A 14,003-nucleotide genomic window follows, 5' to 3' on the forward strand; every position below is an offset into this window, starting at 1 on the left:
AAAAAAAAAATTAAACTCAAGAGTTAGAATAAGCTCAACCAAGTCATTATTAACAATCAAACTACCCTCTGTGCTATTTATCAACAACAAAAAAAAATTAACTCATGTCATAAAGAAATTAAAAATACAACATTATTATTTTATTTAACCACATCCGTTTCAAGACTTATAAAATTTTTAATCTATAGAATTTATAAAAATAATAGTAATGATATAAAAAGCCTAAAACACCAAAGTTTTGAAGTTAAATAATTTTTTCAGTGAAAAGCTTTTGTATACATATCAACTATCAAGACCATTAATCTGAATATCGTGACCATCGAACCTCTGACCTTTGACCATTATCGCTTATCGTTGAAGAAACAAAGGACAATATAAAAAAAAAAATACTGTAATTTTCTAAAGAAGGTATAAATATAGAAAAAAAAAAAAAAACCCATATCTATACACAGAAAAAAAAAATATTTTTTCAAATGGATCGATTGATTCAAAAAAATTGGATTTTTCTGTTTCAAAAAAAAAAGATTTAACGATAATTTTTTCTTTCAAAAAAAAATCGGCGTGTAATGATATTTTGCGTTCTTCAAGAAATATTTTTTCCATATTTTTTTATTAGTGTATACTTAATAGTGTTCTATTTTCATGTCAACTATATAAAAGCATATGAGTCGTCGTTCTCATAACAATATTTTTTATAGGTATATATTCCCTCCCTTTATCAATTCGATAAAAGTATGCCATGATGTTTGATAATATGAATATTATCGATTCCAATGTCAGGAAAAAAACAAGTGGCTAAGACAAACTCAAGAGAATGAAGAAAAAAAAAATTGTCAAAACGTGTCTCAAGGCATATGTTAACTCATACGACGTCTTTTATTTTTACACAGATACATAATATGTTAATATGTTATGATGTATTGATAAAAAAAATGTATTTACAAGTATTTGAACGTGTATGTGTGTGATAAAGAGTAAAGGCAGTGGATTATAAGTGTAATGTGCTTTCCTGTGGGGAGGATTCTTAACTCTGGCATGATGCCAAAATAATACAACCCTGAGCATATTATCAAAAATACCTTCCCCTTTTCTCCCGTCATAGCCTCAACGAAGCAAAGCCATTTTCTCAATTACTACTCTCATTGAGTTCATTCGGAGCTTACCCCTGAGTATATAAATATATGTATTGCTTTAGATACTCTATTAATTACTGTTTTCGTTTTTCTTTTTTTTTTATTATTTATTTATTTTTAAAAAAGTTATAAATGGTTTTATTAAACACGTACGAAAATTCATATCATTTTTTTTTTCCAACGTGGTGTGTAAAAAATAAACATATATGAAATGTGATGTAAGTGCAACATTTGTATTATACTAATTCTATCAAGTGACAATGATTGCATGATTTCCTCGAGTGTTTACATTTCTGCAGTGATGAAGTGAAAAAAAAAACTAGTTAAATTCTATGAGAAATAAATACTAAATAATATAAATTTATGTTATAATTTCACATTATTTTTAATGTAATTTATATCTATATATTTTCGACCTATAACAATTGTTTTTGTTTTTTTTTTTTTCTATCTTAATGATAATTTATATACGTTATCTGTACCTCGTTATATATAAAACGAATAGTGATATAATGGATGAAAAACTTTTCAACGAAAATTAACTCTGATTCAAAAAGTTCAATTGAGCTATTTTATTAATCTCTACTTTTTTTACAATTTTTTTTGTCAATCAAATTTCAAACCATTGTAATTTGAAATATGTTGATTAATTTTTGTGATTACATTTAAATAATAAATTTAATACGATAATTGATACAAAATATTATCATTAATTAATATCATATGAATAATTAATTAAAAATGATATTACATATCAAATTATAATAAATAATCATTCAACATTATCAGCAAATGGCTGTGTTATTTGAATAAAATAATTAATATAGATGTTATATTAAATTATCGTATTTTAATAACTATTGACTTTGAATGTGACTGAAACCATATGCTGATAAAATTAAAAAGCTTAACTTGACATCATTTTTAGTTTTTACTAAAAATAATTGAAAAAAAATACAAAAAAAGAAATTGCGCGCATACGAGTTTTTTAAAAATATGAGTGGCGTTTTGTGAATATGAACTATACATGTATAGTGACACACCAATTGAATTTAATTGATTTTATTTTTAATTCTTTTTTATCTATTTACATTTATTTTATTTTTTATCGCCTGACGTTTTTTTATTGAGGTATCTGAGTTTGTGATTCATGAATGATTGAGCTAGATAAATGAAAAGAAATAAAAACTAAAAAAATAAAAAGAAAACCGACGCAATAGAATGCAAACGAGTGAACAAACAAGTTGAATTGACTAAATATAAAAAGGTATTATTTACAGAAAACCGGAAGATTCACGTTTCGCATTTAAGCACTTTTTTTATATATATTTTTTTTATATTTATAATGAATTTGCTCGTCTACCTTTCATTAGAATATGATCCTTGTTATTTTCGTTTGAGCAATGATGAGTCAATTAAAGTTATATCTGTATAAACATCAAGTTGTTCTTGCTTACAAAATATTCTCTTGACCATTCCAATTAAATGCAAATTAAAAAAAAATTTATATAACCGGCAAAAACAATTTTATAAAAAAAACTTGGTAAAGATCAAGAAAACTGATTCAGTGAATAACGAGGTTCTAGAAATAATAATGACTATTACTAGATAAAAAATGTTCAATTTAAAATGTATATATTAATTTGATAAAGCAGTCGATCAATAATAAAAATAAAAAAAAACTAAAAGATTGAATTGTTTTTTCAACTGTAAAAAAAAGGATAAAAACAGCTGCAAGAATAAACAAGAAATTTTATTTAATTTTCACACATGCATTTCAGTTTCTTGACAGCTACAACTAAACGTATATTGTTTCTGCTAAGATACTGATTTCATTTGTAAGATTTTTAAAATTATTTCTAAGCTTCAAAGTATATTTCCACGTTGATGGATATTTTAAATGAAACTACTATTTTTCTATATAAGTAAACTGGGCAAGTGACGGACTAATTAAATAAGCTTGATTGAAATTTAACAAAAATCCAATTTTAAAACAGTCTAGTCTCAATGGAACAAAAAATTTCGACAGAAATTTTAGATATGCAAAAAGTGTAATTTTAACATTACAATTGTCTTGAAGCTTTCCATGTCTTACTCAAAGTACAGTAACTTTAATACAAAATTATTTACACGTACATGTTTTCGTCCTTAACACTAAATTTTTTTCATTTTACTTTGCAAATGGCTAAACTTTTAGCAGAAAAAAAATCAGCTTATAAAGGTCAGTGCACCGTTGTCTAACAAAGTAGTTGTTTCACTACTATATACACAACTTACTGTATAACATATATACATACAAGTAAGAAAATTAGGACGATCATCGATTTTTCTTGAAAAGCCTATATAGTTATACCAAAAAGTTTCACTAGAACGATGTAAGCATTATTGTTCATCCGACAAAAGTATGAGGAATAAATTCGTATCTCCACCTTATAACAATCACAATCTAAATATAGAAGCACTTCATTTCGTCCAATTTAACACGCACATAGTTTATCACAAAACCCTGCACTGCGATTTTCCAGAATTATCGATTTATTTAATTTCTATTTCAGCTAGTATATAAATTTTATTTTACATATATGAATAGTATAAATAACTAAATAATTAACCATTGATGTCGTAGGTCAAATTATTATTATATTTTTTTTTCGTTATATAATTAATTCGTGGCTTATTATTATTATATCAACAAACCAAAGATAAAAATGCAAAGCTGTTTATGATTTATGTATATGAGTCACTAAAGATTGATAATATTAAATATATTTTACATCATGCTTATCGTCAAGAATGTTTGTGTTGAATTAATCATGCAGTTATTGAGTCAGTATTTTTTTATTATTTCATATAAAATCACAAGGCTTGTGACGATATCGCGAGACTATTACAATCAGCATTGCAATTAATTTCTACAATATACAAACTGCAATATGTGTTAAAGAAAAACGAAGAAGAGAGAGAGCGTTTATACAAGCGTATAGTAGCAAAATAGTAAAATAAACTCCAATGTCTTTATAGTGCTTCAATACAATCTTTCACTTAAAAAAAAAATAAAATAAAATAAACAAACATACATGACTCTTGGTTATTTTAGACTTGAATATTATCGTTTTTACATCACACAAGTGTATGATAATATCATGTGATAATGAAGCTGTTTTATCGACTGGACGGTCATAAGCTGATAATTGAAAAAATACAAGCCACATATACATAGAATATATACGTTGATGTGCACCTGGGGTGATAAAAAAATAAGCCGATAACAACCGTTATCTTAGAAAGACAGTTCGTGTCTTGACATTCTCAAGAAAACAAATTTTAGTTGCACTCAAAGCCGCGGATAATAGTCATTAACATACACAAAGTGCTGTCGTCTATTCTTATATACATATATATATTTTTGTGATTATAAAATAGAAAATATATATTTTATATTTTTCTTAAAACAATAAATTTTATTGTTTATCACATTTCTTTTGTGAAAAAAAAATTAAAAATATATTACTGTGATCAAGTGTGGTGTCAATGCGTTTACGTAATTTCATCGTATTAGTGTCAGTTATTTAACTCAAGAAAAAATATAAAAAAAAATATCAATGTCAAGGTCAGGCATGATAAAAGTATACACGTATATAGAAAAAAAAAAAAAAATGAGTCAAATGAAAATTGTTGACTGTTAATAGTGTCATAAAAATTCACATAAAATAGACGTAAACTCACTCATTGTCAATACTTGAGTAAACAAGTCTGATTAGGTTATTAGTTATATTTTATTAGTCAAAAATAAATACAGAAAAGTAAATTACACGTGTCAGTTTATTGAGTCTATCTTTATATATATATAAAAGTTGATTTATTGATAAGCTTCCTCGAGAAAAAATCAACCAATTGAGGTTGGATGTACTGGAAATCGTTGAGAATTGTCGAGGGCTTTATGTTGTATATTTATATGTGTAATCATACAAAATAAATAGGATTTTTGTCTGTGTAAGACTCGATATTTTTAAAAAACTTTCGGACATTTTGAACGCGGTTACTTAATTATTGAGTTCAATTATTTATAAAACCAGTAACTTGTAAAATTGACATAAAAATATTTCGGTACATTTGTCATATTTATTACACTATCAATAACGTCATTCGAATAAGTAATTACATTACAGGCTGTTCAACTGTAGCACATAAAAAGTAACATGTCAGTTTGTACCGGTCGAACAAATATACGTTATAATTACTCTCTTGTGTCCATCTGTCATTCATAATTAAATTTTAGTGGTCATGTTTAAACAAAAGCTGATAAACACATCATTGTATTTTTCTTTTTTGACTATAATCGTTTTATCAATCTTTTCATGGTAGAGATAAAAAACATTAAATGTCTAGTGAAAAATAAACAATAAAAAAGCCTGCAGGTGAAGTTGGTTCTTCGTCGTCGAAATAGCTGCATGCTGAAGAAATGGTAAGGAATAAAATAACATGAAGGTAGTAGCTAACTCACTAAAACAATGAATAAACGAAAAAAAAAAAAAAACTGAATATATTCAATTGTTTTTGGCTTCGTTAAAGTTGAAATGAATCATTTTTTTATTAAAAAACTCTACTTCGAAAGTCTCAACCATACGTAAAAATTCGGAGAAATTCAAAGCGATTCAGGAGATAAATCCTTACCTTACTTGAAATTTTTTAATAGAAAATTTTTTATTCTAGTAAAATTTAACCTGAATAAGATTTCAAATTTTTTGATTATGAAAAAAAAACAATAAAACGTTTACCAACTACTCAAGCATATTACTAATTGCTTAAGTTTCTATATAGCCTTGAAAAATTATAAAATAAAAATTAATTAACAATTATATTCAAACTAATAAATACAAATAACAATTCGGATGAGGCATACAATTTTTACATATATAATATATATATGACCATACACATATTAGGCAAACTCTATCATAAATATAATTCATATATTTATTTTTAATATAATCAATCAATTTATGAATAGTTGACCTTACATTAATTGCTTCGATTTTTGAAATCGTAATTATGTGTATACATACATAAGAATAAATTCGATAAGAAAAACACTGTGTACTTTGTTCTTATGAACGCATTCAGCTTTAATTATTGAATACAAAATTTTCATATTTCCTTATCTAGCACTTTTAATATTTACCGTGAATACATTAAAATGTAACTCAAGATGTTTCGTAAAAAACATTATCAATTTTTCAAAAAAAATATAAGTCAGAAAATGTTGCAAGTCGACTTGCAATCGCGTCACATTTCTCAATATTCAAACGTCAAAGTAAAACTTGAAAAGAAAATATTAGCTTTAAGTTTTTGGCTTGAGTAGTTTTGTATACATGTTATATACCTACATATACAAAACTTTCGCATCGGATATATGAAAATTTTAAAATTCGATACATTTTTCAATAAACTATTTGATAATCGAGAAATACCGTAGCCCAAGTAATAAAAATATTTATTACTTGTCTATTTATGTAATTTATATCTATTTCTGTAATTCAAATATTTGTCAATTTATATTTATATATTTATTTTTCATTTGGATTAAATGTGTCCCAAATCTATTTCAAATATAATTCAATAGAAGTTTAAATTTTATTTAGTTTTGTGGTTCAAGTTTAAAATTAATTAATAACAGAGCTTTAAAAATTGTAAGTTATATATAATTTGCAACTCTTACTGACGAGCTTAAAAAATATGCAATTATAATTTAAAAAAAAAAACTTGGAATGACTTGTATACAAAGAAGAAAAAAGGACACTTGCTATTACTTCGTAGGACTAATTACGACTCGTCAATGACGAAAAATGACTGTTTAGAACTAAAAATGACTCGAAAAATGTTATCTTGGATAATGATAATAAATCTTTTGTTCTTATTACAGTAATTGTTTCGTAAAAAAAAAAAACAATTAAATGTTTTCACCTAAAAGTAGGTCACGAACTACTCTAAAATAAAAACATCAATGTAGAATTTATTTTTATTATTTGATATCGATTTAAAGGGTCTTAAAAAATAAACAGATAAAAAATATAAATTATAATAACGTTTATAAATTGTTATTTATTCTATCATCGTATACGAGTTTCGGGTTCGAGAAGACAAGCATTGAACCAAGTGATTGAGAAAATCGATATTAATTTCAGAGAGTAATTCAGGGATGATATTAACAATATTTCATTGAGAATCATTTTCTACATAGGAATGAGACATTATTAGTTTCTTATTAATTCATTTTCCCAACATGAATTAAATAAGTGAAACAATTAATTCTCTGATTAAGTGATTATAAAATTATTGAAAAAATAAAATATATATATGTATCAGTTTTTTATATATGAAAAGTATGTCTCAATGATTTTTATCGTGTCAGGTGTGATTATATAAACATAAATTAAAATAATTTATTCATGTAATATATACAATGTAATGTATAAAGAAACAAGTAGATAATGGTTTTTTTTTTTTTTTAGATTCTCGTGAATCTGCACACATCATTTATCTTCTCAAATGCATTTCATGATACTGCAAAATTATAATGACTTTTAAAAGATGTTATTAATATTTTATTTTCATCAAATCATTCACTGAACAAGTCTTGCAATTGTGTAGCAAAGTAATTCACTGGCATACATTAAAATTGTTCATCCATCTATTTTTTTTTTACATGGTTTATTATATATGTAAAATACATATTGTATAATCATTATTTTTACAGTTTATAAACTGGATATATGAGTTTCATCAGTGATGAAAAAATTTCACTATTTAATGTAGACTTTGAATTTTTTTTCAGACAACAGATTGGAAAAAAAATCCACCATCAACAGTGGGCTATGGATCTCATCACAATAGATCCATCATAGGTAACGTTCATACACTTTACTAATTTATCAAAAGTAAACATACTAATAGACAGCCAATAAAAAATAAAAAACTAAGTTTCGAATATTCCATTAGTACTAGATCAAATCGTACAGCAAGATCCTTACTTTACTGATTATTTAAGAAATATATTATTAATTATTTCTCATTTTTAGATTTTGATAAGCTGCCAGGAGCATCAAGTCTTGCATCACTGACAGAGTCTGCAATTTATGAAAATGAAGCAAGTTATACTCAGATGTAAGTATTACAAAAATAAAAAATTCTAAAATAACCTGAATATTATGAACTTATATATAAAAGCTAAAAATTCATTCGAGTGAATGTTAAAATGTCGAAAAGTCATTTGTATATACAACAACTTGTCAAAAAATCATATTCAACTTAGCATATACATTCTCACTTGCTTTACGAACAATTTCAAACTTTCAAGAACCACAAAATGTAGTTAGAACTTCTCTTTTCGTTGCTCTGACTTATGATTCTATGCATGTTCAGATGTTTATAAAGCTTTTTAGATTTTCTGGTTGATAAATTTATGATTTAATTAAAGCGTCAATCATATGTATATGATTGATTTGTATACCTCCTATACATATACCAAATAAAAATTTAGTGTAAAAAAAAAAAAAAACAAGAGTCAGAATAAGTTTTAGTATTGTTGCACTTTAATATATTAGTTCGTAAATATTTTATTATTTTTATATGGTTGCGATTTATCACATTATTTGTTTCAAAAATTTTCTTTCTGTTATTTATTTTATTACTTTAGCTCGGAAATTAAACGTTGACCCTTTTTTAACATCGAATTTATGATTAATTTTATTATTGTTTTTTCCAACAGCATACGTCTATACATTACTATTTATTATATATAAAATTGTTACAGTTCTCAACGTGAAAAACGGAGCTGGAATGGATGGGAGAATTTTGGGTTGAGAAGACGAATGTCATTTATGAAACTTGGAAGTATTGGCTCAAAGGAACAAAAACAAAATTCGGTAAATATTACATTTTTGTAGCTTTATTTTTCTCTTTATTTGAAATATTTATAATTAACTATCAATTGTTTTAAATAATAACAAGTATTTTAATTGAATGTACACGAAGAAAAATCTACAGAAAATATTACCGTAGTACTATTACCACGTGGTGTATTAAAAATCGTAGCTGGCGTCATTAAAGCTCCTTAATTCTGCTTATTATAGTAATGTTTTTGTAGTTTATAGAATGTATAGTAAACTTTCCCGCCAAATGTCACGTGTAAAAGATGGAAAAAATATTAAGAATTTAACACAAAACTACATTTTACATAATGCAATTTACGCAATTTACGCAATTAAGTATTCATAAATGAGTCATATCTAGAATAATTCTGGTAAGTTATATTATCCATATATTAATATATAAAAGCATAGAATAGTATTTTTTTAATCATGTCTAACTCACACCCCAGTTTGAAATTTTTTTCAATTTAAAATCCTAATAATTCAAAAAAAATAAAGTATAAAAATTGCACATTGCCAGTTGAATTTCACTGTAAAATTATCATTTTTATTGTTTATTTTTTTTTTTTTTTATATGAGTCAAGTAGGTACACGGAGTAAGTGTGAAGCCATTTCCTAGATCTAGACCACGATTGCAATTGAAACTAAGATAAGAGACAAATTTATTCGAGAGCGTTTACTGCGGCCATACTATATCGTTTAATGCTGTACTTAACTTGAACTATTATATAGTACAAGCAACTACACTTCTCTATACATTTAATATTATTGCACTTAAGATCCTGGTCATTTAAATCATTTTCATATGAAATCGATATGCTATTCCCAAGTAAAAATAATATCTAAAAATTGTTTTTACAAAATAAAAACAAGTTATACATATTTAATTTTATATTATTTTTATGAATGTACATGTATATTTGATAACGAGAGGGTATTTATGCTCAAATTTGGTGTCACCACTACTATAAAGTACAGTGAAACTCCACCTGCTACACTATGTTGAGTATACTACAATTACTGCACATTAGTACACTTTGACGACATCTTTTTCGAGTCAACTACTCCACTAATTTTTAATTTTCAAGAAGTCAAAACTATCAACAACACTTAAGTTACAGTTGATATTTCTTATCTAAATTAGTATCTATAGAAAGTAGAATATTCAAAGAAGATTTTTAATTTATCAGCATCAATTATATATTACAATTACACATTACTGCAATACTACTGCAAAAATGTACTCACAATTGAAATTTATTTTTAATATAGTTTATTTATTTTTATTCTATTTGGGTTCTGTAAAAGGTATACCTTAATAGTTTAATTAGTAAAAAAAAAAACTTGGTAATAAAAAAAAAAAAATAAAATCAATATTTTTTATTTATTTTTGTGGATATTTGATATGAGTATGATAGATTTAATGCCCATCAAAATCCATCAACTCATATACGCTAAAAGGCACACATCGATCTTTCTTAAAAAAAAAAAAAAAGCTCTATTATAAGTATATTTATTTTTTTCATATATACATCTATTTATTTTGTATATTTATATATTCACAAAAGAAAAAAAAAGAGACTTAAAAAGCACAAAAATAATAATGAATAACAAGTAATATAAAAAATGGTAAATCGATTTAAATCGGCTGACTTTATTCAGTAACACAAGAAATACCATTCATCCAGTCATATCCGTTTTTCACGGCTTCATTTCCTTAGTTTAATTTCCGTAAAAGGAAGTGATCACACGGTAAACGCATATCCAATTTTTCTTTTATTCATATACATATTATCGCTCTTTTTTAATCAAACTATTTGCTAAAGTTTGATAGAAATATGCAATGAATTTTTTTTGTAATTTGTTTTTATTTTCAAGAAGTCATTCTTAAATTTGTAGCAAAAAAATCCAAGGGAATTCCCATGGTTTGAATCACACACGATCGAATTTAAAAATGACGTGATAACAGACAAATAGGGAAAGGATTTTATTTTAAATGAATCACAATGTCACGTACAGTTCGAAATGGTTCAGAGTAATCTATTCTTCAGAGAATAAAGTAGAAAAAAGAAAACTGTGATTCGCACGTTTATCTCTACAAAAAACTGTCTCAAACTTCCACCACAGTTTTATAGTGATATATAAATATATAAAAGTACAAGATATATGGATCAACAGAACTTCACTTCAACGTATATTTATTTCCCGCAATTGACCACATATAGAAAACACTTTGTCATTTTTAAAACTTAATTTTTCTTTTCTTTCATTTAATTTTTCAATACTCATCTTTTCTATTTCCAAGTTAAAATGTATTGAAAATCAACAGTTTAGACTAATAGTTAAGTCACTTTTAAGTTCAACTTGTAAGGATCAAAATTAATTTTTTTAAATTATATACAATTCAAATTTTTTTAACATTATAATAATGAAAGATTATTCAAAAATTTAAAACAAATTTATATATTTTTATATTATATTTAATATAATTTAGTACAAATACTATTTAAATATAATTTTTTCCAATTGGGTTATTGCTTGTCTTATTTTTATCATTTTTATTAAAATAAATTTTCAAACTTCTTATTAAAATAAATTTCCATTTACCAATAACGATCTAATATCGAACGAAGCATACAAGAGCCACAGATGGTCTGCACAACTTTTTTCAAATCAATAACATTACACATTTTAAATTATATTTTGTTCATTTAAAAAAATATTTCAAATATTATTTTTTTATTACTTTTTAATCATATCTCTTTTTATTTTAAATATATGTTTTTTTTTTTCCGTCATTTTAATAGATTTTAATTACATCGAAAAAGTATTAGTCAATACGTCTGAGTAGATTCTGATTGAATCAACTGATGAAAAGTTTATGAAAAAAATTAAAAACAAAAAAATTGGCATATGAGGGTAAAGAAATAATATTCTAATAAATTTATTGCAATTGGGTTGTACTGGTAAATATATATCAACGTGTGTATAATTTTTTTTTTTCAATGCAATATTAATAAAAAAAGGCTTCTCATAAAATGTGCTTTTGTGGTTTATATATATTTTGATGTGTGCGCATGCGCGTCAGCTTTAACAAACCCTTGAAGCTTTTATTCACACAAGGGGTTGATGCCGGGTGCATGCCGACATGTTCAGTATGTCACGCGGCCTCAGACGTGATGGTTGTTATACTCGCTAATATACATATATATATTTTACTTCCAACAATAATAACCTTTACTATACTCACGCAATCTTAAAGAAATTATATTTTCGTTTTACCTGAACGACTTAAAAGACTATTGATTTATATTATATTTTTATTTTCTATTTAAGGGAGTCCGAACGACAATTCATAGTATTGCCATACTGTTTTAATTTTTAGAGTCGGTTAATGAAATAATTATCTATCTTATGTCAACATTTCAAAAGTCTATCCCAGCTAGTAAAAAAGTTATCAATGTTTAAAGTCAACAACTTTTAACGTAAACGCTAAAGGCAGAGAACAAAAATGTTAAAAACAAAACAACATATCTCAAATTTTTACAATGTTATTGTTTTGACTACTAAACAAAAAACTACTTTTCTAAAATTTCAAAATCTCAGAAAAATTATAGAAAAAAAAAATTTTTAAGATTCTACCTAGAAAATTGATTAATCATTGTTGAAAAAAAAAAATTTCTCGGACAATTTCTCGAAGAATCAGACGTTTCGAGTGAAAGAGTGGTAACAAAATACGTTTGTGTGCATATTGATACACACAATTGTATATGTATTGGTGGAAAACAGGATCGTCTACACAACAAAAAGTGAAGAGTGTCGCGTAAAATTTTATAAATTTTTACAATGGGATTGAAGTGCCCCGGTGCACGTTTGTTGATTCTAAATTCTCGTTCGAGCTCCCTTAATATAAAATAATAAATTCCATGGGTCATATTTTCAATGGGTAAGAATATTATAATAAATGAAAAAATAGAAAATAAAATATAAAAAGATTTTATTTATATTTTTTGCTTTGAATCGTTTGGTCAATAATTTAAATAAATATGGTAATATATGGAAATTCAATAGGTCAATTGCCGATTTGAATTTATAACATTGTGTACACAAATGGGTAAAAGAGGGTTTAAATGTTCGATAAAGAAAATCATCATGGAGTGCTTGTGCATAAATAAGTAGTTATAGTAGTCGTGTGGTCAGACCTACAACTGGCCGATCGAAATCAAGCCTGTGACGTATTATAAAAGCCGAGGGGACATTAACATTTAATACTGTAGTGTCACAGTTTTTTAAAATCAATTTTAAATTATATGATAAATCATCATTGATACATCATTGCCAATCAATAATTTTTCATTGATATTGCATCTCAAATTTACATTTGATTTATATTTTTAAGATATATAATTTAATGGTTCCTTTTTTTTTTTTTACCTCTAAGTACTGTTGTGGTATTTAAAATCATTTGAAATTAAAAAAAAATCAGTAAGAGCTTTTAACAATTACTGAACTCAAATAAATAATCAAGTAAATGTATAAATTTTTTTTATAAACAACCACTCGATGAAACTAGCAAAATGCAAATATAATTACATCACGTTTCACAAATATTTGTTGTTTACAAGTTAGACTAAAAAAAAAAAATCAGTAAATACCATGATATGAAGTTTCGTACGTGTCCAATAATACTATAAAAGCTTTTTCACTTGTAAAATAAATAATCAAATAAATTTAATTTGTTCCCGTGTAGGAATCGCCAAGACTCACAACACGGCCATGCATTGGCCCATCAATGGCACCCAATGATTGGTAGCCAGGCATGGGCCATTCATGGTTCATCATTGGCAAACAACTGGCCCATTCTTGTACTGCCAATTCATGGTTCCGATTCATGGCCGAGCCTTGGCTGACTCTTAGATGGCCAATGATTGCCAACCAT

General features: G+C 25.6%; 1 protein-coding gene across 1 annotated transcript in view; it reads left to right on the forward strand.

The window, feature by feature from the left end:
• The first annotated feature begins 4,443 nt into the window (after positions 1–4,443).
• The window catches only part of LOC122852165 (pleckstrin homology domain-containing family G member 5-like), a 37,361-nt gene continuing 27,801 nt past the window's right edge, over positions 4,444–14,003 (forward strand). Inside the window, exons 1-4 of the mRNA XM_044151791.1 lie at positions 4,444–5,598; positions 7,969–8,038; positions 8,213–8,297; positions 8,947–9,058. Coding sequence (XP_044007726.1) covers positions 5,596–5,598; positions 7,969–8,038; positions 8,213–8,297; positions 8,947–9,058 — 270 coding nt within the window. The 5' untranslated portion in view covers positions 4,444–5,595. The remainder of the gene's footprint in view (positions 5,599–7,968; positions 8,039–8,212; positions 8,298–8,946; positions 9,059–14,003) is intronic.

This window comes from Aphidius gifuensis, linkage group LG3 (assembly GCF_014905175.1).
Source record: "Aphidius gifuensis isolate YNYX2018 linkage group LG3, ASM1490517v1, whole genome shotgun sequence".
Taxonomy (NCBI): domain Eukaryota; kingdom Metazoa; phylum Arthropoda; class Insecta; order Hymenoptera; family Braconidae; genus Aphidius; species Aphidius gifuensis.